The sequence below is a fragment of the Anomaloglossus baeobatrachus genome, chromosome 5 (genome assembly GCF_048569485.1).
Source record: "Anomaloglossus baeobatrachus isolate aAnoBae1 chromosome 5, aAnoBae1.hap1, whole genome shotgun sequence".
NCBI lineage: Eukaryota > Metazoa > Chordata > Amphibia > Anura > Aromobatidae > Anomaloglossus > Anomaloglossus baeobatrachus.
Window position 1 is genome coordinate 459,788,137 of NC_134357.1, and position 27,369 is coordinate 459,815,505.

Consider the following 27,369-nt stretch of genomic DNA (forward strand, 5'->3'; position numbering starts at 1 on the left):
CTCATATTTACCTTATGATAACATCGGAAGTATGCCGCTCGCTCATCTGAAAACTTCTCCAGCCGCTTTGGTCCTTTACTGGAAGCCTTCTTAAATACTAACCAACACCTCTGATAAATCTGCAGGTAGAGAAGCAGAGATCGGTCACACACTAAGCAAAAACTTATTCCTCCCTAACTAAAGAACACTAACTTTATATTATTTATGTTATGTCTTATTATTTAAAAGCCCAAAGCTGAGAATTTCTGCATCCAAGTACAAAATACCACAACATTTTTTTTTAAAAGATGCGGTCCTATGCCAGCCCTCTCCTACAGGAGAAAAAGTCGTCTACAAGTTGACTTCATAATCCACCCTGCATTTAACCAGAAGCCTCTGTTACGCGCATCTGTTCCGGTGCATACATCCTAATGCCGGAGTCACACGGTACGATATATCGGGCTATATGTCGTTGGGGTCATGTTGTTAGTGACGCACATCCGGCATCGTTAGACATATCGTACCGTGTGACACCTCGGAACAACTGTGAACGAGCAAAAATACTCACCTCGTCGTTGCTCATTGACACATGGTTCATTTTTAAAAAGTCGGTCCTCCTTCTGTGCTCCGGTTGTTCATCGTTCCCGAAGCAGCACATGTCGCTCCGTGTGACACCCCGGGAACGACGAACACAGCTTACCTGCGTCCCACCGGCAATGCGGAAGGAAGAAGGTGGGTGGGATGTTACGTCCCGCTCATCTCCGCCCCTCCGCTTCTATTGGCCGGCCGCAGTGTGACGTTGATGTGACGCCGAACGTCCCTCCCCCTTCAGGAACAGGATGTTCGCCGCCCACAGCGAGGTTGTCCAGGAGGTAAGTACGTGTGACGGGGGTTCATGACTTTGTGCGCCACGGGCAACTAATTACCTGTGACGCACAAACGATGGGGGCGGGTACGATCGCACGATAGATCGTCCCGTGTGATGCCGGCATAAGTCCGCAACCACTGATAAGAACAGATACTATACTTGATTTTAGCTGAAAGGCCAAGAAGCAATTAAGTCTTAAAAGGGTTGTCAACTTAGATATTGATGACCTATCCACCTATTCTTAGCATAGGTATCAATATCAGCTTAGTTGGTGTCCAACAACTTGCAACGTCATCGATCCGCATTTCTAACACCTGCTGAATGTAAGCAGGGTTCTTAGTCGGAACAGCATGGCTGATGACACTTTGTAGTAGCTGTTCTCAGGTACTATAGGTCAGCTCTTATGGGGCTGGGTTGCACTACCCAAGAAAGGCCACTACACAATGAATAATCATAAAATATGTATTTACAGTCATTTCTGAAAGTGTTGGCGCCCTTACAATTGTTGCAGAAAATGAATTATTTCTTACAGAAAATGAAAATAAGTCAGAGCTCTGAGATAATAAGTTAGAGTTTTGAAATACAGTCATGGCCGAAAGTGTTGGAACCCTTGAATTTGATCTAGAACATGAAGTATTTCTCAGGGAAAATGATTGCAATTACACATATTTTGTTATACACACATTTATTTTCTGTGTGTGTTGGAAGAACACAAAACAAACTGAGAAATAAATGTAAATTGGACATAATATCACCACAAATTGGTCAGACAAAATTCTTGCCACTTTTCCAAAATTGTAGGTAAACAACTTTGTTTAAAGCATGTGATGTTCATTGAAACTGACTTATGGCAAGTAACAGGTGTGGGCAATATGAAAATCACACCTGAAACCAGATAAAAAGGGGAGAAGCTGACTCAATCATTGCATTGTGTGTCTATGTGTGCCACACTAAGTATGGAGAAAAGAAAGAGGACAAGATAACTGTCTGAGAACTTGAGAACCAAAATTGTTGTAAAATATCTACAATCTCAAGGTTACAAGTTTATCTCCAGAAATCTTGATGTTCCTTTGTCCATGGTGTGAAACATAATCAAGACGTTTACAACCCATGGCACTGTAGCTAATGTCCCTGGGCTTGGTCAGCAGAGAAAAAATTATGAAAGGTTGCAACACTAGATAGTCCAGATGGTGGATAAGCAGCCCCAAACAAGATCCAAAGAAATGTAAGCTGCCCTGCAGGCTCAGGGTGCATTAGTGTCAGCGCGAACAATTTGACTGAAATGAAATGCTATGGTAGAATACCCGGGAGGATCCCACTTTTGATAGAGAAAAATAAAAAAGCTAGACTGCATTTTGTCAAATTCTACGTGAGTAAGCGAAAATCCCTCTGGGAAAGTACTTGTGGATAAATGAGACCAAGATAGAGCTTTTTGGTAAACCACATCATTCTACTGTTTACAGAAAATAGAATGAGGCCTTCAAAGAAAAGAACACAGTACCTACAGTCACATATGGTGGAGGTTCAAAGATGTTTTGCTGCCTCTGGCACTGGGTGTCTTGACTGTGTGCAAGGCATTATGAAATATTAAGATTAGCAAAGGATTTTGAGTGGCAATGTAGAGCCTAGTGTCATAAATCTGGGTTGCGTCTTTCAAAAGGACAATAACCCCAAACATACTTCAACAAATTCCCAGAAATGGATGGAAACAATGAGCTGGCGAGTTCTGAAGTGGCAGCAATGAATCCAGATCTAAATCCCATTTAACACCTGTGGAGATATCTTAAAATTGCTGTTAGGGGAAGGCGTCTTTAAATATGAGAGACCTAGAGCAGTTTCCAAAAGAGTCCAAAATTCCAAGTGAGAGGTGTAAGAAGCTTGTGGACAGTTATAGGAAGCATTGGTCGAAGGTATTTATTCCAAAGGGTGTGCAACCAAATATTGAGGGTTTTAACAATTTTATCTGGCGCATTTTTGGAGTTCTATGTAAAATTCTGTCCAATTTGCCTTTTTTCTCAGTTTTTTTGTGTTATTCCAATATAGCGCAAACATATTCAGCAGTACTTTACCATTAAGCAGGGACAATGTACAAACAATAAAGACAATACAAGTAAGACATAGTTCAACAGTTACAGCAGGAGTACGGGTCCTGCTTGCCATCTTACAATGTAAAAAGAAGGGGGGTCACAAATGGTAAAAAGTGCTTGTCGGACACAAGCATTGTATTTTGTTCTGTTGCATTGTAGGTAGTAACTTAGCTAACAAGGGATGTAGGAGACAGACAGTTGCACTACGCCTTCGAAAATGATGGTGTCCATCTTGATGTCCAGACCAGCGCCAGTATCCACTATATCTGTGTTCACAGATTCCCCATGTGTGCTCGAATGCTATGTGAATGAGTAGACTAGGCCGGTGACCATTATGAACATAGAGAATAAGAGAAATGGTACTGTGCAATGTCCATGCATACAGAATATGAGAAGTAGTACTGTGCAATATCCAAACATATAGAAAAAGAGTAGTGATACTGTGAAGTGCCCATATATACAGAATAAGACAAGAGGTACTGTGTAGTGTCCATACATACATAGTAAGAGAAGTGACCATATGCAGTGTCCATAAAGACAGAATAAGAGAAGTGGTAAAGTGCAGTGCCCATATATACAGAATAGGAGAAGAGGTACTGTGTAGATTCTATATATACAGAGTAAGAGAAGTGGTACTATGAAGTGTCCATACTGTATATGCAGAAAAAGACAACTGGTAGAGTGCAGTACCCATATACAGTATACAGAATAAGAGAAATGGTACTGTGTAGTGCTCAATACACAGATTAAGAGAAGAGGTACTGTGCAATATGCATACATACAGAATAACAGGAGTGGTATTATGCATTGCCCATATATAAGGAATTAGAGAATAGGTACTGTGCAATTGAAGTGATACTTGCTCTGTATTGCAGTGGGCCCTCGGTGTGACAGAATCAGACGAATTGACGGATAAACCAGGGTGAATGTTTATTTACAGGGGATTACAAACGTGAGCGGCCAGGCAGCTGAAGAAAAGGAATATAGGCCGGAATACAGCCGACAATACAAGATTATACTCTTTAGCTGAAGTGACTACCCAGGTCACCACAACTAGAACAACCAACAATATATTCACCAGCAGTACAGCGACATGTATCTATAACATACAACAATCATGCTCTGTCCTCTATCCTAACTGGTCTCTTCTAAAAAGACCGTGCGGCTACCACACTCTAACTATGGAGGCCTAATATGGTTCCCTAACTGCAGCAACCGAGCATCCACTCACGGTACTGTTCCAGGACCGGTCCGCTCTGGGACTTGAGTACGATGAAGGTCTTTTCTTCACTCGATTCTCCTGACAGCTGGGCTCATCCAGGCAGTGTCTGCTAACAGGCCGGATACCATCTCTCTCAGGCGAGCATTCCCCTGGGCCACCAGGAACTCTCTCAGCTCCTTTTCACACAGACACAGGAGCTACTCAAAGTCATGAAACAGCCACTGTACAGACTAATTCCTATGTGTGACCCTCTCCTTGTCCTGGAACTCTGTGTCTCACTTCATGCTTTTCTCTCCACTTCTCTCCAAACAGACCAAATCAACTCCCAGCAGCAGGGGAGATCTGGGACATACCATTATGCTCTGCTAGTGAGCCAGTCTCTTAAAGCCTCGGTACAACACAATCTGAAAGTCACAGTGAAGCAACATCCTTAGTAGGGGCTGCACTCCCCTACATGCCTCCCTCCTTAATGATGGCCGTCCTCGGCCATGACGATATAAGGGCATGAACCAGTCACAGAAGCTGGCTTTTTTAGGTTCTTTGCCTCTGGGAACCTACATCGAAGGGTAGCCGTCTCTCTCGCTATCTCCGGCGGTCCCACAGTACAACACATGAGCACGTAATGCATAGGTACCACCTGTAGAGGAAGACAACAGCATCAAGAATACTGACAATACCAACTGGTCTGCATATCTAACTGGTGGAAGCTCTGCAGGAGACCTCCAGGATCTTCGGATATCCTGGCTCTCACTTGACTCTTGGCTCTCTTCCAGGGTAGCATTCACCACAGGGTCCTCAGGAGGATTCAACGGTTATTCTTCTAGCTGAGGTGGCAATGATGAGTTCTCATGCAGAGGAGACTCAGTTACACTTGGAACGGATCACCAGTCTTCATCGACGAGACAGAGAGGTGACACGGTCTTCGGAGCAGGGGCTTGTTCCTTCAGAGCCATCGTCGTCGTGCAAGTTTCAAAGCAACACGGCCTCAGCATGTTTCGGTGAATGACACTGGGACCAGCCGCCCCACCTTTGACTTGGGCCTTGTAGCCAGGTCCATCAGCATATGCTTGCTCCAGCAACATGTAGGGCTGGACTTCCCATCTTTCACTTAGATTACCCTTAGAACATTTCTCTCATACTAGCACCCGATCCCAAGGCCGAAGTAGGACCTCCTGCACCAGGCTGCGACCACTGTACACCTTCTTTTGCAATTGTGCTGCAGCTAACTGTCATGACTAGATGGGAGCCCTTTGTTTGGTACTCTTGCTGAGATCACACACTCGGCATCGCTGACAACCTTCTTCTACTGCAGACTCTAGCCTGGGGTAATATACGTACTGCTGCAGCCACTAGTAGGTCTTGACCGAACCGAAGTGGGCTCCAAACTCGTGAGCTTTTTAGATTAATTTGTGCACCAAGGCTTTCAGGAGGACCACCTGCCATCTCACTTTGGTCCTCTTGGTGTGCTGCTTTCTGCGGTAGAGTATGGCATCACGGAGTTCCAATCGTTCCCAAAGTATAATCTTCATGTTGACATCAAGGCTATCTCTCTTCACTTTGTTTGGGATCTGCTGCTGGGCTACCTATTGCTTTATCTGTCTCAAACCTTCATCTTTATATTGAGTATTCTTCTTTAGTTCGCCCCAGTGATTTAGTTAGTACACACGCCTCTCCACTTGTCAAGGCTGCCACAATCGGGGGCTCTTCCCTGCCTGGGGGTCCCTTCCGGCAGTTTTGGGCCCGGTGGCCTTGTTTTCCACACCACCTACAGGTGACGTCCTCTCTCCTCCGGAATATACTCCGGTTCTGGTGTCCAGTCTCTATAGGTTGCCTGGGGGAGTAGCTCATCCGTGGCGAGCCCAGATGCCACAACTGCATTGTAGGACATGGAGGATAAGGCTGGTAAGGATACTGCAAAGCAAAGCTAAATAAGAGGCTTTAGAGACCGATAGATTACTCATCTCCGATTCCATCCGGATCAGCTTTTCCTGCATGTTCATTAGGGCGGTCTGTAGGTTCTGCACCACTTGTATGAGGACAGCTTCCTGAGTGGTTCCTCCACGAGGGATGGCAGCGTGATAGCATATGACTCCGGAGGCATAGACCTTTTCCTTGCTTCAGGCCACTACCTCTACCAGAATCTTCCAGAACGAGAGGGTCTGGTTTGCCCAGACACGTTCTGACAGGGCTCGCCATAAGGGGGTGTTACAAAGTCGCAGTATAAACTGTTCCCGGAGTGTCCGGTTAACAGGCCCTAAGCCGGCAGTCCCAACCTCTTCCTTTTTTTAGACCTCAGCCATCGCCTCCTGTAATGCCATGGCATACTGGAAAACATCCTCTTCCCACTGGAATCCAGAGAAGAATTTTACCCGGGGGTGTCCTGCACTTGCGGTCTCACCATACATCTCTTCTAAGAAGATCACTAGCTCTCTTAGAGTGCTGTGCGTGCTCTATGGTTGTGGACAGACGCTTCTACAGGCTTCTCCCTCCAGGGTGATCAAGGCGATTTCTAATTTGAGGGCAGGGCTGATGTTGTAAACTTTCAGTATGCCTTGTAAGTGGGACACCCAATCAGTCAACCACATGTTTCTATCATCGAATCTGGGTAACATGTTAAATATGGCACCCATTGGAAGGGTCCTTGCAGGGTTTCCACCATTGCCTGCCACCACTTCTCCGATGGCTATCCACTGCCTCCATCTTGATAACCGTGACCCTGCTCGCAGCGCCACTTGAAGCGATACACCAATGGCCCACCGCAATGCAGAGCAAGTCACGCAATCAGACGAATTGACGGATAAACCATGGTGAGTGTTTATTTACAGAGGATTACAAACGTGAGCTGCCGGGCAGCTGAAGAAAAGCAATATAGGCTGGAATACAGTCCACAATACAAGATTATACGCTTTAGCTGAAGTGACTACCCAAGTCACCACAACTATAACAACCAACAATATATTCACCAGCAGTACAGCGACATGTATCTATAACGTACAACAATCCTGCTCTGACCTCTATCCTAACTGGTCTCCCCTAAAATGATTGTGCGTCTACCGCACTCTAACTACGGAGGCCTAATATTGTTCCCTAACCGCAGCACCCGTGCATCCACTCACAGTACTGACACAAGATCGGTCCACTCTGGGGCTTGAGGACAATGAAGTTCTTTTCTTCACTCAATACCCCAGACAGCTGGGCTCATCCAGGCAGTGTGTGCTAACAGGCCGGATACCATCTCTCTCAGGCGAGCATTCCTCTGGGCCACCAGGAACTCTCTCAGCTCCTTCTCACACAGACCTAGCTACTCAAAGTCATGGCACAGCCACTGCACAAACTCCTTCCTGTGTGTGTCCCTCTGCTCGTCCTGGAACTCTGTGTATCACGTCCTGCTTCTCTCTCCACTTCTCTCCAAACAGACCAAAACAGCTCCCAGCAGGAGGGGAAGATCTGGGCCATCCCATTATGCTCTGCTAGTGAGCCAGTCTCATAGTGGTACTTTGCATGTTGCGACATCGCTACTGCGATGTCGTCGGGGTCAAATCGAAAGTGACGCACATCCGGCGCCAGTAACGACGTTGCAACGTGTAAAGCTTAGAAGCACCGATAAACGATCGCAAAAGCGTCGTGCATTGGTGATCTGTGTAGTGTCGGTCATTTCCATAATTTCGCTGCAGCGACAGGTACGATGTTGTTCCTAGTTCCTGCGGCAGCACACATCACTGTGTATGAAGCCGCAGGAGCGAGGAACATCTCCTTACCTGCGTCCCGCCTGCAATGAGGAATGAAGGAGGTGGGCGGGATGTTTACGTCCCGCTCTTCTCCGCCCCTCTGCTTCTATTCGCTGCCTGCCATGTGACATCGCTGTGATGCCGCACGACCCGCCCCCTTAGGAAGGAGGCGGGTCGCCGGCCAGAGCGACGTCGCAGGGCTGGTAAGTGCGTGTGAAGCTGCCGTAGCGATAATGTTCACTACGGCAGCTATCACAAGATATCGCATCTGCGAGGGGGCGGGGACTAACGCGCTAGGCGTCGCTGCAATCGGTTAGCGATGTCGCAGCATGCAAAGTACCCCTTAAAGCCTCAGTACAACACAATCTGAAAATCACAGTAAAGCAACATCCTTAGTAGGGGCTGCACTCACCTACACAATATCCATGTGTGACGCCCTGGGCAAGCCAGGGGTCACAGGTCATAACACCACCACACCCTACACCCCAGTTAGGAACACCTAGGCTACCAAAATCCTTGTTGCCTTCCTCCAGGGGCTGATGTTCACACCAGGGGGTGGGCCAGGCGGTTGGCTTCGCCCACCAAGGAGTTCACAGCCCTGGAGGCGGGAGAACCAGGCAGTTGAAGCCAGACTAGGGTCTGAGGAGGAGATGGAGTTTGGAGGGAGAAGTGGAAAGAACAATTTAGCTCAGGAGAGCTTGAGTCAAGTGAAGTGGTAGTGGAGCTAAAGAGAAAAGCTGAAGTGACAGAAAAGTGACAGTAGTAAAGCCTGAAGTTGGTCCGGGTGTGTGCCCCGGACAGTGACAGCAAGGTCAGCAGACGGCGGTGATAGTCTGCAGGGGGACTGCTCGGAGGTTGCTGGAAGGATCGCGGACGGGTGGTGACCCGGCGGTCTGGAGCAGTATTCGAAGAACAGTCAGCACCAGGGCAGGGGCCTTTCAGATCCCGGCAAGGCTAGGAGTCGCCATAATTTGCCAAATCCGTCAGTGAAGGGGACGTCTGTCTCCTAACAACCAAGTCCCGATTGAAGACAACAGTCCAACCGTAACAGAGAGACACCGCCACCGCCAGGGCACCAGTTTCTCAGGGCCAGCGCCTGCGGGCAAAGTAGGGCTCCTCCGGCCCATATCCAAGCCGGGGAGCGGGTTACCGGTGGGAACCCATCGCAACCATCATCATCTTAGGTGCAGGGAAAAGGGACCGTCACCTACTGGGGAAAGCAAGTGCAGCCGTCCGTGGGAACCGTCTTTCCAGCCGTGTGTTTTACCGAGAACTGTGCCATCGTCTCAGGCTGAGTGAGTACCACAGTGCCGCAAGGCACAGAGCTGCCCCCGCGTCCCTGCACCCCACCAAGCCCTGCATCACCCACCTCATCATTGGGCTCCGGGACAACCAACCCCCTACCCACGGAGGGGAGGATTAACATCTGGCTGCTCCATACCACCACTCCCGGGATCCCCATACAGAGCAGCGGTGGTGTCAACAAATCACCACAACCGTGGGTGGCGTCACGGACAATAAACAATCCCAAATCCCAATCCCCTTTCACTCACGGGCGAGGAGCGCCGCTCGAGTCCCCGGGATCCGGCCCATCGCTCGAGCCACCGAGCAGCGGCAGGCCGCAGCAGCCGCGGCAGCCGGACCCGAGCAGTAGGGAGAGCGCGGCGTCCCCTCCTCTGCCCGCGACACATGTATACAGAATAAAGGCCGCTTTACACGCTGCGATATCGTGACCGATATCGCTAGCGTGGGTACCCGCCCCCATCGGTTGTGCGACATGGGCAAATCGCTGCCCGTGGCGCACAACATCGCTCAGACCCGTCACACTACTTACCTGCCCTGCGATGTCGCTGTGACCAGCGAAACGCCTCCTTTCTAAGGGGGCGGTTCGTTCAGCGTCACAGCGACATCACAGCTGTGTCACTGAACCGCCGCCCAATAGAAGCAGAGGGGCGGAGATGGGCGTGACAAACATCCCGCCCACCTCCTTCCTTCCGCATTGCGGGCAGGAGGCAGGCAAGGAGAGGTTCCTCGTTCCTGCGGTGTCACACGTACCGATGTGTGCTGCTGCAGGAACAAGGAACAACTTCGTTACTGCTGCAGCAACGATATTTGAGAATGGACCCCCATGTCACCGATGAGCGATTTTGCACGTTTTTGCAACGATGCAAAATCGCTCAAAGGTGTCACACGCAACGGCATCGCTAAAGCGTCCGGATGTGCGTCACAAATTCCGTGACCCCAACGAGAACGCTTGAGCGATGTCGCAGCGTGTAAAGTGGCCTTAAGAGGAATGGTACGGTGCAGTGCCCATACATATATACTATTAGAAGTTGTACTGTGTTGTCCATACATATAGAATAAGAGAAGTGGTACTATGCAGTGCCTATACTGTACATACAGAATTAGAGAAGAGGTACTGTGCAGTGTCCATATATACAGGTTAGGAGAAGTGTTACTGTGCAGTCCCCATACATAGAAAATAAGAGAAGTTGAACTGTGAAGTATCCATACAAATAGAATAAGAAAAGTGTTATTGTGCAATGTCCATACATACAGAATAAGAGAACGGGAACTGTACAGTGCCCATATTTACATAATAAAAGAACAGGTACTGTGCAGTTTCATTTATACAGAATAAGAGAAGTGGCATTGTGCAGGTTCCATATATACAGAATAAGAGAACTGGCACTGTGCAGTGTCAAATCATACATATGGAAGTGGTATTGTGCCATGTACTGTATATGTATATAGGATAAGACAATTGGTACTGTGCAGTGTCTATATATGCAGATAAGATAATAACCAAAGTGGTAGTGTGCATTGTGCATGTACGAGGGGCTGCTGATTAGTCTTTGGCTTTACCCAGAAAAAAACAAGATAGGATGATGAAAATTTAGATTTATTCCACATACTCTCCACTGATGTCAACACACTTCTTACATCGGTATTCCAAGTTCTGTAAACCTAACAAAAAGAAGGATTTTGGTTGTGCCTCAAACCAGGCATCCGTAGCAGCCATGGCATCAGAAATAATGTGAAATTTGGTACCCTTGAGGTGTTTCTTCAGGCTTGGAAATAGATGATAGTCGGAGGGAACTAGATCTGGTGAATAAGGTGGGTGGTCAACCAGCTGAAATCCCATCTCTGCCAGTTTTGCCGTGGTCACTTGTGCAGTGTGAGCGGAGGCATTCTCTTGCAGGAACAAGATTATATTGGACAGTTTGCTGTGCCTGTTGGCCTTCAGAGCTTCCTTCAATTGGTTCAAAAGTTCAATATAATACCTTGCATTGATGGTAAAATCCTTTTGAAGGTAGTTCACTAGCAGCATGCTCTCCTTATCCCAGAACACAGAGGTCATCACCTTAGTGGCTGATTTTTTCACCCTAGCCTTCTTTGGACGAGGAGAACCACTGTGACTCCACTCTTTTGACTGCTCCTTGTTTTCAGGGTCATACTAATAAACACAGGTGTCATCCATAGTGACCAGTCAATCCAGGAAGTTCTTATCAGTCCGGAAACGCTGACAAATGGACTGGGAAGTTTTCACTTGCATGCTTCTCTGATCTGTTGTCAAACATTTGTGGACCCACTTTGCAGATAGCTTCCTCATGTCCAAATGTTCATGTATAATGATGACACAAACACTTTCACGGGAAATCCCCATGATGTCTGCTATTGCTTCAGGACATTCCTCATCATTGGGGCTGAAGTGGCCCGTTTTGAATTTGGCAACCCAGTTCTTAACTGTGGAATATGAAGGGCATTGATCCCCCAATGTCTGTGACATATCACCATGAATATCCTTTGCTGACTTTCCTTTCAGAAACAAGAATTTTATCACTCGTCTGCTCTCAGTTGCGTAAATATCGCAATTAGATTCCGCCATTTTGTTTTTCCGCATGCGTAGAACACTGTTGCCATAAGCAACAAACACAAAATTTTGAAAACATATATTAGACACATGAAGCTTTCATGTGATGTAACATTCGTAACCATAGAAACAAAAAAAGATCACAAAGCCAAAGACATCAGCAGCCCCTCATATACAGAACAAGTTGAGTCAGCAATGTGATGACATTGTGTCCTTAGATGGCTTCATCTCAGGGTTGGACATATCATTGGTGCAACTTGTGTGATTGCACCGGAGCCCAAGAGGTAAAGAGGCCACTCCCACCTCCAAAACAGGTATACTTGTGGATTATGGTGAGCTTTTGGGCTGCAAAGGGCCCTTAGAAAGTTCTTGCACAGGGGTCTCTTCTGTTTGTGACTGCCAGTGCTCCATCTTTTGGCTGGTCATGTCTTTCTCTTTCCTTTGATCCTAATGCTGCATTATGGCCAGTATTTCACTTTCCTGTCCACCTCCCCCTGCTGTTTAGAGTTTATTGATGCTGGAGATTTTCACCATCCATTCTAGAACATCTCTAGTTGAGTATAATGGACACGGATAATCTTGCTGCTTTCTGCATTGATGCAGCCGTCACTTTAAATGTTGGTGGATTTCCAGGACACAGCAATTTCTGCATTAAACTCATTCTGATACAAGCGCAGTTCAGTTTAATTAAGGAACTGCTGTGTACGGGCTGCGGGGGATATCGAACCGTGTACAGGTCGTGTGACCTTTCATTCTCCAAGTGGATTACACCGGTAGAGATGATCAATAGTAGTGACCCAGGATATCGGAGACGGCTGTGTCCGCTGTGGCCCTGGCTCACAGATCACGGGCCTCTTTGGTGCACGCTTTTCCTCTACTGTTTTCTGCGTCAAGTGATCAATAAAGATTATCAGGATTACCGCTCAATTTACATCTCAATAATCCAATTCTCTCCAATCTTATATTACAGGAATGTCTTAAATAGAGTTACAACCTGAGGAACCAGCGCAAAAGCTACATGTGGACCACCAGTCTCAGACCCGGGGTCACACTAGTGATGCAAGTGTGACGCCCTGGCAAAACCAAGTTGTCACAGAGACTGCACAAATCTTTCAGGCACAGGACTCCATCCTCCTTGGCATGCCAACCCACACCCAGGTACACAACATCAGCCAGCAAAGCCTAGTCACCCTCCATGATAATATGGACACACCAGTTGGCGGGGCCAAGCAGCTGGTGACGCCCTCCTAGGGGTCCTGAGGTGTTCTGGGAGGGAACACGTCAGTTGGAGTTGAGTTAGAGAGAGTCAAGCTTAGGGAGCGGAAGGGAGAGGAGTGTGAAGGGACAGGGTAGTCAGAGGTTGGAGCCTCTGGACTACCGGACGACTGACTAGGTGGCAGTGGACAGACAGAGCCACAGGCGACGGAGATCCGGTCGCGGAAAACCTTAAGTGGACTGGGGCAGGGTTGTAGCCCGCCGGTGCCGACAGCGAGAATCCGGTCCAGAGGCCGTGCACAGTCGGGGTGCCTGGACCCTAGGGCGAGGACAGCTTTAAGCCCCTTGTCAATTAGCCAGCCGGGGACAAGTCTCTACGTCTTGTCCCACCAGTAAGCCCAGAGAGCGAGACGGAAGCCCAACAAGGGGGATAGGGCTCCGCAATTGCCCGCTAAGATCCCACAGGTCAGTTCTTACGGGCCAGAGCTCCCAACACACAGAATCACCGGGAGTGGACTTCCCCGTTTCAAGCGGAGTAGTTAAACTAAGGACACAAACACGAAGTGCAGGAGGAAGGGACCCCTGTTTGCTGTACCAGGGTGTGGAACCCGAATACACCTGCCGGAGGTCACCGGTCGCTGGCAATTTAGTTTACCATTTGGACTCTGTGTGAATTCCTCTGGAACAGTGAGTACACCAATACCACCCGGTCCAGCCCTGCAGAACAAGCTCCGCAGCATCCTTGGCTGTACACCTGGGCCCCGGGACAACAACTCCCCTACCCGTGGAGGGGATACCATCCTGCTGCATCGCTCCATCAGCCCCGGGCGTCCCATACCAAGGCAGCGGTGGTGTCACCAACCATCACTGCAATCCACGGGTGGCGTCACAGACAAACTCTTCCCCTGGATATACCCCCTTTTTTTATTGTTGTGGGTGATGGGCCGCTGCATGAGCCCCGGATCCGGCTGCAACTTGAGCCCCAGCCACGATCCCGGATCAGAGCACCTCGAGTAGCCCCCTGACTTGGTCTGTGCCCATGCCCGCGACACAAGAAAATTGGATGTAATATGCTAAGGACACTTGTCTCAAACTCTGTTGCAAGCGTGAGCAGAGTATCATTCACCGCTCTGATCCTCTCACATGCAACAATCAAATCACAGGTAAGAAGAAGGAGAGATTAATTTCTCCTTCTTGTCAATTGCTTGACTCTGCATATATCAGACTACACTTGGATATCATCAGTGCAGTCCGATGTTTCACACACATATAGACTTGTATGGGTGCACGTGATCCGAGATATGTTGCCAATTACAGCATGCAGCGATTCATTTCTCATGCCGATTCAGTAATAAGAGCAAACAGGAACTAAAGAGCTCAGTGTGTGTTTCCTAGGGGGAAGAGTTTAGAAGAGTCAGGCCAAAAGGAACAGGAGTTGGCGCCTAGATTTGGTAGAGAGCAGTTGTGTGAGCAGCGAACATCCATCACATGAGCAGAGAGGAAGATCCATGACCTAACTTGAAAGGAAGAACGGGGACCTGAGCTGAGTAGAAGAACTGTTATCAAAGCTCATAACCCACAGAGTAAAAGAACTTGAGGAAGACCAGACTATGCCAGTTAGAGCCAAAGCCGGGCAATTGTTTCCTGCTCAGAGATAGGGTATTGAGTGAGGACTTAAGATGCGCTTCAGAGCATGCAGGTGGCCAGCCAATAGAGAGTGTGCAGAGATCACCCAGATTGGATTTGCCGCCTAGCTAGTAGCATTTCTAACCCGGCTAGGGCCTGTACTCAGTATAGTATTATTTAGATAAGTAGACGACTGTAAGGCCTAAGACACACGGCATAAAAATCAAGAGCGATAAAACATCGCATTCCACTCGGACCAATATTAGCCTATGTGCCAGCACCCATGAGTGATTATGAAAACAATCGCAGCATGCTGCGACTGTAATGCGATCCTACATTCTCTCACACCCATTCAAGTCTATGGGATGAAAGACAAATCGCACTGCACTCGCGGTACACCGGTGTACTGCGAGTGCAGGGCGAGAATGGCAATAGCTTGCTACGGAGTAGTGAGGGAGATAAATCCCTCCCTTCTCTCCGCAGCACTGGCCCTCCCCTCCTCAGAGCCAGCCTGCCCCCCGCAGCTGTAGCCCGATTGCACGATCGGACCTCAGTCACAGTGACACTTGTGTGACGCCCTGGCCTATCAGGTCGTCGCAGGATATTGTGCAATCTGCCCTTCTGCACAGTATCCACCCTCCTTGGTTACGGATCCTGGTCCTTTGGTGTTGCTAACAGCTTAGCCAATCAAATTCCTGGAAACACTTCCCACTTGAACCTACCAGACACACCATTGGGGGGCCTGAAGGGAATAGGGCTGCCCACATGGAGGGTTGGTGAGAAGAAAGTGAGGACAGTGACAGTTGAGAGTTGAAAGTGGAGAGTCGAGGAGAGAGGAGGTGAAGTGGCTCTCGTGAGGAGAGGCCACGAAGGTGAGCTCCTGAGTACCAGGTGGCAGACGACGTTGGTCTGGGCCTGGAAGGAGCTGGAACCCGGTCGCAGGGGACAGTGTCAAGGGGCACAGACTGCCGAGGAGGGCAGCCGGCGGCCTTGAGCTATCACCGGGCAGGGGCCAGGGCACGACGGGGTACGTGGACCCCAGGCTGGAAAGTAGCTTCATGCGTTCTGGTAATTTATCCTACGGGGGTAATTTATCCTACGGTACTAGCGCACCGATGGGATAGGACTTTCCCACTACAGTCCAAAGAAATCCTACGCGTGAACCCTGAGAGCAAGCTCACTCCGTTAGCTATACGGGTGAGTGGGACCCGGAGAGTTTCATACCAACGGGTCCAATTGAGTTTGAAGTGCCAAGGACAGGGCCACGGACCAACCGCAACACCAAGGGCACGGATCCAGGCGTGCTCTCCGCAGGCTGCAGTGGTGCTCAGAATTCTGGTTTACAAGCTATCGGTGTGGTTAATTTGTGGACTGAGTGAGTACATTGGAAACTCCTGTTTCTATTCCCCCACGGCACCAAAACATCTTCCCATCATCAGCGGGCCCCGGGACACATTTCCTATGGGAAATCTTGCTTTGCTGAACGAGTAACTTGGTTAACAAGCACACTGCCAGAACGGATAGTTCTCGTTAACCAAGGTTCCACTGTAGATAAAATATCTGTTTTCTTCCAGAAATAGCACCACACCTGTCCAAGGTTTGTGTCTGGTATTGCAGCTTAACTCCATTGATGTGCATAGTGTGGCGCTGTTTTTGGAAGCAGACATGTGCTTTGCATTTATTATTGAGTAACATCCCCTGCAGGTAGTCAGTAAGGAGTAGACGGTCTGGGGCTTATAGAGCAGTGGTGCTCGCTGGAAGACCGGAGGGAGAAGGAAGAGAAGCTGATCAGAGGACAGGGTGGGGAGACAAGTATGTGAGTGGAAGAGTTTAATTTTTTAGCCCCTTCCCAGCAGATTCAGGTCACAAAGAATCTATTTAATGTGTATCCAATCCACCTCGGGTCGTCACAGATTTCAGTAATCGCCTAATTTGCTTTTCCCTGCCACCGGCCAGATTCGAAACCAAACAGCTGTGGAGGCTAGAGAGCGATTTGCAAAAATAGACTGTCCTATATTATGTGCTGGCAGCAAGGTGAAGTCACATATTCCGTGTCATGAATGTCTCCGAGACCTCCGAGGATCACACTAAATTCGTCCATTTCCTGCATAAAGGTTGCACTTGCTTTAGCACTAGAAGTCCCAGAAATTTCGAGCTCCCCCTGAAGTCCCGGAAGAGGGTCAAATGACCCTTGGTCCAATTAACTAGAAACTAAATGGCTAAACTCAATGGAAAACAACAACCTCCTGTGGTACGACAGAAATGGCCTTAATTACAGAACAAAAGACGGTGATTATAGGATGTTAGCTAAAATCCTTCAGGTCATTCGACCGGTCTCTGGGTTCCAAAGGTAGAAATGTTAAATGAGCCCTCTCTGGGACTTCTAGTGTTAAGGAGCGGGGAGGGGAGTCCTTCAGACCACGATGCACTCGTTCCCCTCACACGGACCAGTTGACTCCATATTTGAGGTATGTGAACAAGTTCAGTATTTGCAGCTGATTTTTCTATTGCAAAAAACAGAGTACTGGCACTAAAAACACCGTGTATGCATGTTTTTTTATGCCTTTATGCCTTTTTTGATGTTTTTTGAATGTGTGCTGCAAAATGCCGAAAGAGGGGACATTTTGCAGATTTATGAAAACACTAGGAAAAAATAAGCAGCAGGTGCAGGAGAGCTCAGAAATCGCATTCACTTTGCTGGTATTACACTCTGCATTTTTTTTCTATGGCAAAAACACATTTAAAGGGAACCTGTCACCAGATTGGGTGACTATAAGCTGTGGCCACCACCACCGGGCTCTTATATACACATTCTAACATACTGTATATAAGAGCCCAGGCCGCTGTGCAGAACATAAAAATCACTTTAAAATATTTACCTAAACGGTAGCTGCGGTGGAGTTGGGTCATATGGGCGTCTCCGTTCTCCGGTGCTGGCGCCTCCTCTTTCGGTCATCTTTGTCGTCCTTCTTCTGAATTCAGGGTGCATGACGCGTCCTACGTAGAGCTGCTCGGATAGGCAAAAAACGGGACTGGTAGATCACTGTTCAATTTAAAAAAAAAAAACCTGATCCGCTCTGAAATCCGGTGCCCATATAAGTCAATGGGGACCAGAATCTGAAGATTAAAAACGTTGGTAGAAGGGATAGGGGAGTAGGAGAGCACGCGGTGTACTCACCGAGGCTGTGTCATGGCGGCAAACTCCTTCCGGGTCATGCTTTTCCCTTCCGGAGCCGACAGTTCAATATTCACTGTTTTGCCCTCCTACCGGAGGTAATTGGTTGCAGATAGACGCACCCCCACCATGAGTGACAGCGTGTCAGCTGACTGCAACCAATTATAGGCGCCAGTAAGGCCGGTGGGCGGGGAAAGCAGTGCAAGTGTCTGCGGGTCAGTATGGTGAGTGTGCATGTAGACAGACATGCGGCCCGCTCCTGTCAGAAGAGTGTGCGGCTGTGCCGGTGATGCGATGTGACATCACCTGACATGGCCTGCCGTTCTCTGAACATGAGCGTGCATGTACCTAGAAACACATGCACGTTCCTGTCAGAAGTGTGCGCAGCTGTACCGGTGATGCAATGTCAGAATCATGAGAGTATGGCATGACATCCCCCGGCACGGCCTGCCATTCTCTGAACATGAGCGTGCATGTACCTAGAAACACATGCACGCTCCTGTCAGAAGTGTGCGCGGCTGTGCCGGTGATGCGATGTCAGACTTGTGCGAGTCTGGCATGACATCACCCAGCACGGCCTGCCGCTCTCTGATTATGAGCATGCACGTAGACAGAAACACATGCATGCTCCTGCCAGAAGAGTGTGTGGCTGTGCCGGGTGATGCGACGCAAGACTCCTGCGAGTCCGTCACAAGTGTGACTCCGGCCAAAGAGAAAACACATGCGGCTTTTTTTTTTTTTATTTAAGTAAATAATTAAAAAGAAAACACATGTGCGGTCTCCCCTAATTTTGATACCCAGCCAAGATAAAGCCAGCTGGGGGCTGGTATTCTCAGCCCGCAGTCGCCCGGTATTGCCGCATTCATTAAATATGACAATCCCGGTGCTTTACCAGCTCTTCCCAAATTGCCCTGGTGTGTTGGCAATTGGGGTGATGAGGGGTTAATAATAGCGCACAGCTGCTACTAAGCGCTCGATTACTGATGGAACAGGCGTCTATAAGATACCTCCATCATTAACCTGTACATGACAGTAAATAAACACAAACACAGAGAAAAACTACTTTATTTTGAAAAAAAATACAAAAACGCACCCTCCTTCACCACTTTATTAATCCCCAACACACCCCTCCAGGTACGGCGTAATCCACATGAGGTCCCACTGTGGCGCCCCTGACCTGGTCAGGCACCACTGAGTACTGCACCCATGCTGGGGACAGTACAAAACAGGTAATCCAGAAGGCTGACCGAGGTGTGACTACACAGGCGCATAGTGATCAGGTCTCACACATGTACCTTTGGGAGGACCCCTGGGGATCCCAGGAGGGGGCGAGGCCTCCATCTCCACTCAAGGGGTGTGGTAGAGAGCCTGGTTGCTAGGTGACGTAGGCAAGAACAGGAGAGGAGGGAACAGTGAGCCAGGCAGTTGAGTGGTGGAGTGCGGGGAGGGCAGAAGCAGACCCTGCAGCTCTACACAATTCTGACAACGTACGCGCAGTGACTACTGACGGGGGAGAACGGTCACCTAGTGGTGCCGTCTGAAATCCACACAAGGCTAAAGAGAGAGCAACGGAGTGGAGAGTAAGAGGACTGCCAGGGAGGTACCAGGCCCGAAGGGGTAACAGGTCCCAGTGCAGAGATAGATCCAGCTTTCTTCTGCCAAACCTGCTTGAGGGGGCACTTCAAACCCCCAAGACAACACCACAGAGTCCGCAGCCACGTAGCAAAGTGAGGGCCCATAGTTCACAGGAGGCAAGCAGCCGGAGTGACCTGGTCTAGGCTACAAGCAAACGGGCCGAAACGAGGGGAGCAGCAACTTCCCTGGGTGACCCCCATAGGGACTGCAAGTCGGGGTTACCACAAACAACAGAAGGGCTAAGGAAGGCGAGTCAGTAGCCACCCTCATAAGTCAGCCTGAAGGACGCCTGGTTCATCCCAGCTACGCCCGGGTTACTCACCCTGCCATCAACAGTGAGTAAAACCCCTGAAAGACATTCTGCTTGTGTTGAGTTATTCTGCGCCTTGTGGTTCCACACACCTACACAGGGCCCTGGGGCTTGCCTCACTCTCAGGAGGCTATTACAACTGACTGCACCCACCATCAGGCCCAGGCATCCCTTAATCTGCAGTGGCGGTCTCCACTGACCGCAATTCTGAGAGTGGCGTCACGACAATCAAAATAGAGGATTTCCTACCTGTGACAAGATCCAGCCGCGTGGAGTCCCTGAAGGTAATGCACAGCTGCACCGACACCGAGCCTCGGGGCCCCACAGATCTGGTGTCACGAACAGGATAAGGACTAGACCTGTTCAGACAGGTGACCATGTGCCTGGGCGGTCCGCTTGGAAAATTGGAAGCGCCGCCATATTGCCACCATGAAAAGCGCGCTGAAAAACAACAGCAGCCCGCGCTGGGAGAAGTTACCGCCCACGAAGAGGTGTGGCTACCCAGAGATCCCCTGCAGAGTCCTGGCCTCGCAAGTGATGAGAGCGGAGGCGTTCAGGGACGTCGGGAAGGAAAGGGAGCCAGAAGCCTGCTACTAGGAGAAGGAGACGCAGAGGAGATGGCGTCTGAACGCAGAGACCCAGAGCCAGGCTCCGCTGCCTGGTGGTATCGGGAACTTGCCCAGTTTTGCGACCGACTGGAGGCCAGGGTCGTATGGCAGATCAGCGAGGGACGCACGGAGCTTCTGGAGATGGCTGCAGCGGTTCAGGCCTATGAGAGGGGAACCGCACGACGAGTGCCAGACCGAGCGGCGACGACTCAGACCCCGATGATGTTACCGATGGGTGAGTCCTGTGTTGCCCCCGCCAGCGCGAGTGCCCCGACCCCTGCTGCCATGCCCGCGGTCCCTGGAGAGATGCCCGGCGCGGCGACGCTAAACCAGGCCGCAGCCACGCCAGGTGCGGCCCGCCAAGCCCAGGCCGCCGCAGCGATGCCCTGCCCGGCCCGCAAAGATCCGGCTGCCACCGCGACCCTCCTCCACGCCGCAAGGTGTGACGCTGATCCAGGCCGCCGCCATGCCAGGCCCGGTTCGCCAAGACCAGGCCGCCGCCATGCAGGGCGCGGCCCACCAAGACAAGACTGTACACTTATTTACCCCGGCCTGTAAGGCCAGAGCAGACACCGCTCCCCAGTCCAAGGAAGTCCCTGCTGGGAAGTCCCTGCTGGGGGAGGACCCCGAATACTGGAAGCTGAAGGCTGATCTAGAGGCCCACTTCCCAAAGGAGATGGTGGACCGGTATCTGCTCCCTCCGCATACTCACAGGAAGACTCCTGCAACATTCATGCCAAAGAGTCCCCCGCCCTGGCCTGCTGATGAACATCCATCCCTAGCGCTGCCACAAGAGGAGTGCTCAGAAGAACTAAGGGGGAGGGGAGGCCAGGAAGCTGAGAAGCTGACCCCAGAGCCATCAGCAGTGGATGCAGCACCAGTCCAAGAGCCAGAGATGCTGCCGTACTCCCGCTGGGATGAAGAGGGCCCGACATCCTCCGCTGAGGAAGATCTGTCCAGATACATCACCTGGGAGCCTGCAAGCGGTGAGATAGCAGCCAGGCAGGACCCAGCCCGCAGGACACGGCGCCGCAGCAGGACAAGAGATCCACCTGCACAGCAGTCTCCAGAGAAGAAGGATGAGGTCACGGCCAGAGACTTAGAGGAAAAGCGGTCCTTGAGAAGAGCCATATCCCAGGTCAGAGGCCCACTTTGTCGAGGAGTAGTAGAAGACTTCAGTTTGAAATCAGGGTATGGCTTCATAGTAGCACCTGGTGTAAAGGAGGGCATCTTTGTGAACAGAAGGGATGTTAGAGCCCATTTGCCCAGAGGACATCCAGGAAGAAACCTACAGATAGGAGACTCAGTAGAATTTACAAAGCACCAAGGAGAACGCGGATGGTACGCACTAGATGTTACACCATGTCCCAGAAATCCCTACAGTAAACCTGCTGTCTCAATACTACAAGATAAAGATACAGAAAAAGAAACAGACAAAGAAGAAGAGGAAAGAAAAGACAAAGAACCCATTGATGAGACCACTACAGATGATGACAGAGATGGAGAAAGCAACAGGTGCCGCAGCCCTACAGGCCCAAGCCCTGGTGAGGAGGAATCTGTGTAAAGTAAAGTAAAGTACAGAAGTTACCAGTTTTGACAAGTTTTGCAACGTTTACCTGTTCAAGAAATGCGCCCACATGAACTAATGTGAGAAACCTCTTTTTGCACTTTGAAAAATTGAACCTTAAGGCTATGAACTGGCTATAGCCACAAACTCTCGCAGTGTAAATAGTTACCCCAGAGGTACCACCACCAGAGCCAGCCTGTTTATGGGGCCTGGCTCGCCTGCAACCAGGGAGCACGCCTGTTTATGGGGCCTGGCTCTCCACCACAAAGAGGGTACTTGGTCAGCACCAACTGTGGAGGCCGCCTCTACATCCTGCCAGAAGAGGCTGAAGGCGCGGCTCCACCAGGCCAGGTATACCCTGAAACCACCAGACCATGAAAGCCGCCTCTACATCCTGCCAGAAGCGGCTGAAGGCGCGGCCAACGGGAGACGCAGATTGGAAGAAAGGTTTGGGGAAACGGATGGCCCAGACCTGGTTACCAAAAGAAACCGGTGACCTGCCTCCTGAGAGGGTTTAGGGCGGGTTAACGGACTTGTGGGTGGAGGGTGGTGATGTATGGTACCTGGTGGTTTTAAAATGTTTTACCATGTTTTACTGTTTTACGCATTTTAAAATGTTGTCTTGCAGCCCGAGGACGTGCTGGTGATAACTAAGGGGGAATGTGGCGCCCCTGACCTGGTCAGGCACCACTGAGTACTGCACCCATGCTGGGGACAGTACAAAACAGGTAATCCAGAAGGCTGACCGAGGTGTGACTACACAGGCGCATAGTGATCAGGTCTCACACATGTACCTTTGGGAGGACCCCTGGGGATCCCAGGAGGGGGCGAGGCCTCCATCTCCACTCAAGGGGTGTGGTAGAGAGCCTGGTTGCTAGGTGACGTAGGCAAGAACAGGAGAGGAGGGAACAGTGAGCCAGGCAGTTGAGTGGTGGAGTGCGGGGAGGGCAGAAGCAGACCCTGCAGCTCTACACAATTCTGACAACGTACGCGCAGTGACTACTGACGGGGGAGAACGGTCACCTAGTGGTGCCGTCTGAAATCCACACAAGGCTAAAGAGAGAGCAACGGAGTGGAGAGTAAGAGGACTGCCAGGGAGGTACCAGGCCCGAAGGGGTAACAGGTCCCAGTGCAGAGATAGATCCAGCTTTCTTCTGCCAAACCTGCTTGAGGGGGCACTTCAAACCCCCAAGACAACACCACAGAGTCCGCAGCCACGTAGCAAAGTGAGGGCCCATAGTTCACAGGAGGCAAGCAGCCGGAGTGACCTGGTCCAGGCTACAAGCAAACGGGCCGAAACGAGGGGAGCAGCAACTTCCCTGGGTGACCCCCATAGGGACTGCAAGTCGGGGTTACCACAAACAACAGAAGGGCTAAGGAAGGCGAGTCAGTAGCCACCCTCATAAGTCAGCCTGAAGGACGCCTGGTTCCAGCCTGGTTCATCCCAGCTACGCCCGGGTTACTCACCCTGCCATCAACAGTGAGTAAAACCCCTGAAAGACATTCTGCTTGTGTTGAGTTATTCTGCGCCTTGTGGTTCCACACACCTACACAGGGCCCTGGGGCTTGCCTCACTCTCAGGAGGCTATTACAACTGACTGCACCCACCATCAGCCCCAGGCATCCCTTAATCTGCAGTGGCGGTCTCCACTGACCGCAATTCTGAGAGTGGCGTCACGACAAATCAAAATAGAGGATTTCCTACCTGTGACAAGATCCAGCCGCGTGGAGTCCCTGAAGGTAATGCACAGCTGCACCGACACCGAGCCTCGGGGCCCCACACCACGACGACGCATCTGGCTCTGCTACATCTCACAGCTAGCAGCCATAGAGAACGACCGCAGGCTGTGAGTGTAGCCTATGACTGAGCCGCAATGAGCAATGACTGCAGGCAGGTGCTGTCACAGGCTGGGGGCGCGTCTGCCTGCAACCAATCACAGACGACAGGACGGCCGGTGGGCGGGGAAAGCACGGAAAGCATGAAAAGCTGTAATGCGTAGTACAGGAAGTGAATGCGCGACCTTGAAGCAGTTTGCCGTGCCGTGCAGTGCCGGATCCGGATCGTTCACCCAGAATCCTGGATCTGGGTCCGGCACCTTTTGCAGTCCGGATCTGCTCAGCCCTAGTCCTACATCATACACACTCGCCGGTCCCGCGCAGGCGCACTACAATACTTTGATCTGCCCTGCTCTGGACAGATCAAAGTGCGTTTAGGCAGGACCTCAATGCCGGCGAGTCTGTATGACGTAGGACGTGTCATGCACACAGGCTTTAGAAGAAGGAGGACAAAGATGGCCGAAAGAGGAGGCACTGAAAAATGAAGACGCCCATATGACCAAACTCCACCGCACCGACCATTTAGGTAAGTATTATAAAGTGATTTTTATGTTCTACACAACAGCCTGGGCTCTTATATATGTGGCGCCCCAGGACCTGGTCGCCACAACAGCATTGCCCTTCCAAAGGGTTAATGCTGAGCCTGGAGGTAATTGGGAGATCCATTGGCCAGCAAGTTTAACACCCAACGCAATTCTCCCTCCGGCCAGCAGGGGGAGCTCTGAACCTGGGATTCCAGGGAGGATCCCCTTAAGCCTGGTCTGAGAGAGGAAGTAGTGTTCAGTCTGGAGGGAGCAGTAGAAGTGAACAGACGCAGAGTGAGCTGTCCTGTGGAACTGGGGCCTAGAGCTGGAGCAGCTTGGCCCAGAGAAGCAGGAGTAGCTGAGAGGCAGCAGAGAGAGACTCGGACATCGGAGTCTGTGGCCACCAGGGTATAAAATCCGCCCCTGGTAGCCGAATCCGAAGGGCAGGAGAGCTGCAAGCCCCTGGCCCATAAACATCCCAAAGGTACAGCTGCAGCAGCAGGGCCCGGTGTGGGCTCCAGCAGAGAAGCACCAGAGAGAGGGCCTGCGCAGCCACCTACAGAGGGAAGGGACGTACCATCGGTCCCAGCAGCAAAGAGGGCCCTTGCTGGATTTAGAGAAGCAGGGTCCTATCAGAACAAAGCAAAGCATAGGAGTAGGCCTCATACTCAGCTGGCCAGAAAGATCACCCCAAGTACTTCCAGGCCGACCGGATTCCCATCACCACCTGTAACTGTCTCCCAGGACTGGACTGTTCCCAGAGTAAAAGAGGAAAAGGTAAAGAGACTGTTGTTTGTGCCTGGTTCTTTCCCCGCCTGTCGGCCTTGCACCGTGTTAGCCACACAACACCATAGACTTTCACGAGCACCAACAGTGTCCCCGGGGCATTGCTCCACCTGTGGGGAGCAGTACTACCATTGCTGCCATAACATCACCCCGAAGGCCTCACACAGCAGCGGCGGCTTATTAGCCGCATACCACAGGTGGCGTCACGAACACAAACTCTAACTTAGCCACATATTCTACTGACACCCACCAGGGCCACAGAGCCGGGCCCAGCCACCACTGACTACCACCGGACTAGTCCGGCCCGGCGCCGGGTGTCCCATAGCCCTGGGGTGGGCGAGTCAACTTTTGGCGTCACGAACAGGATTTCGTGCCCGGTCCCACCGGGTACTGTGCGCCTGCAGGAATTGTGCTTAAAAGACTGTGTACTGGTTGTAAATTGCCGCCGCCATTAGCCGCGCCGAGCGCAGGAAGAAGGGGGGCGTGCCTGACAAAGAGCGCGAAGGGAGCGCGCCATCAGAGCAGAGCGCTGTTAACCCCGCGCGACCCAGAAGAAAATTTGAAAAGTGAACGGAGCCTGGTAAGGTTCACTAAGGGGGAGGAAGATGTCCGACTCAGAGGGAGAGCAGGTGGCTGCCATCGCCCAAGGCGCCGCAGCACCGGCCGAAGCAGTCCCAGTCGCCGTCGCCCCAGCCCCCACTGTAGCGCCGGTAATGCCGATCACCATGCCGTACATACCGGGAGCAGAATGGCTGCCGCAGTACTCCGGGGAGTCCCATACCTTGAGTGACTTCAGAGAAAGCCTGCACAGCTTATTCCGGGTGTATCCGCTGACTGAGAGCCAGAAGGTGGGCATAGTAATGGGACAGCTAGCCGGCGCAGCCCAGCGTGAAGCGAAGTCCTGGCCTGATACAGATAAAGGGACAGCAGCCCAGATACTGGCCAAGCTAAAGAGTACTTTTGACACCCGCACCGCAGCAGAGATAAAGATGAGATTCTTTGGGTGCAAGCAGCGGGCCACAGACAGCCTAAGGGACTATGCCTTAAACCTGCAAGAGGCCCTGAAAGCAGTTAAGCAGGTGGACCCAGAGAGTGTACGTGAAGAAGACAAACTCCTAACTGAGCAGTTCATAGAGGGGCTCCTGTCAGATGCCCACAGGACCCAGCTGCGTATCCTGGTCCTGCAGAACCCTGCTCTGGACTTTGCAAAGTTTAAGGACCAGGCCATCAGGGTACTGAGAGAATCTACACCGAATGACCCAGTACCCCTCCGGCCTCTTGCTATCACGTACCCCGGGGTGGTGCCTGCAACACGAGCCACTGCAGGGGCTGAGGCGCAGTCCCTGGATAAGGATCCCACTGCAGAGCTCAGACAGCAGTTCCAGGAGCTGACCAAGACTGTGGCTGCCCTTGCCAAGACCGTGCAGTCTCTACAAATGACCCCCTCGCCTGCAAAAATCGAGTTGGCCTCCAGCCCAGATGACGTCCCATGGATGCGACAGAGGAGGATTCCGCCGACCCGAGGCAGAGACACAGACCGGTATGATTCAACAGGACAACCGATCTGCCGCCGCTGCAGCCAGGCGGGCCACATTGCACGACGCTGTCCTTTAAATGGGCTGAGCCTGGGGCCAGGAGCCAACCCCCAGGTGTAAGGAAGCCCGGCTCAAACCCCAGCCGTAGCAAGTATGTGGGAGGACGACCGGTCCTTCCCATTGTGCTGGATGGGATCCCTTTGAATGCCCTCCTGGATACGGGGTCCCAGGTAACAACCATCCCCCACAAACTGTACAAAAGATATTGGGCTGATTCAGACATTGACCATGGCCCAGATGATGATTTAACAATTGTGGCCAGTAATGGTCAGCCCTTACCTCAAATTGGGTACAAAGAAGTAACCATTAAAGTGGGGCGGGTGGAATTGCCATGTCAGGGGATGATAATTGTAGATATTGATCGCAAAGAATCTGACCCACTGCTAACCATTGGTACAAATGTGATAGAAAATTGTATTGCTGAAGTGATAATTTCGTTGCAACAGGCGTCTGAAACTGCCAGCTCCGGGCAGCAGCGTGCCTTGCAGAGGGAGCTCAGAGCCCTGATGAGGAGGCAGCAGGTAGAGCTGGCCGGAGGAGAAATTGGCAGTGTGAGGGTAAGTGACCCCCTCCCCATTGCAATACCCCCAAGAAGTGAAATGTTGATATGGTGTCAGGCAGCAATAGGCCTCAAGGGTCAGGATTACCATGCCTTGGTAGAACCGGTGTATTCAGACAGTAGGCCTGGAGTCCTGATAGCCAGAGGGGTAGCGGATGTCCGCAAGGGGAGAGTG

General features: G+C 50.9%; 1 protein-coding gene across 1 annotated transcript in view; it reads right to left on the reverse strand.

Annotated features, from left to right (window-relative positions):
- DOK5 (docking protein 5) overlaps positions 1–27,369 on the reverse strand; it is a 198,197-nt gene that overhangs the window by 46,959 nt on the left and 123,869 nt on the right. The window contains exon 2 of the mRNA XM_075347839.1: positions 12–119. Coding sequence (XP_075203954.1) covers positions 12–119 — 108 coding nt within the window. The remainder of the gene's footprint in view (positions 1–11; positions 120–27,369) is intronic.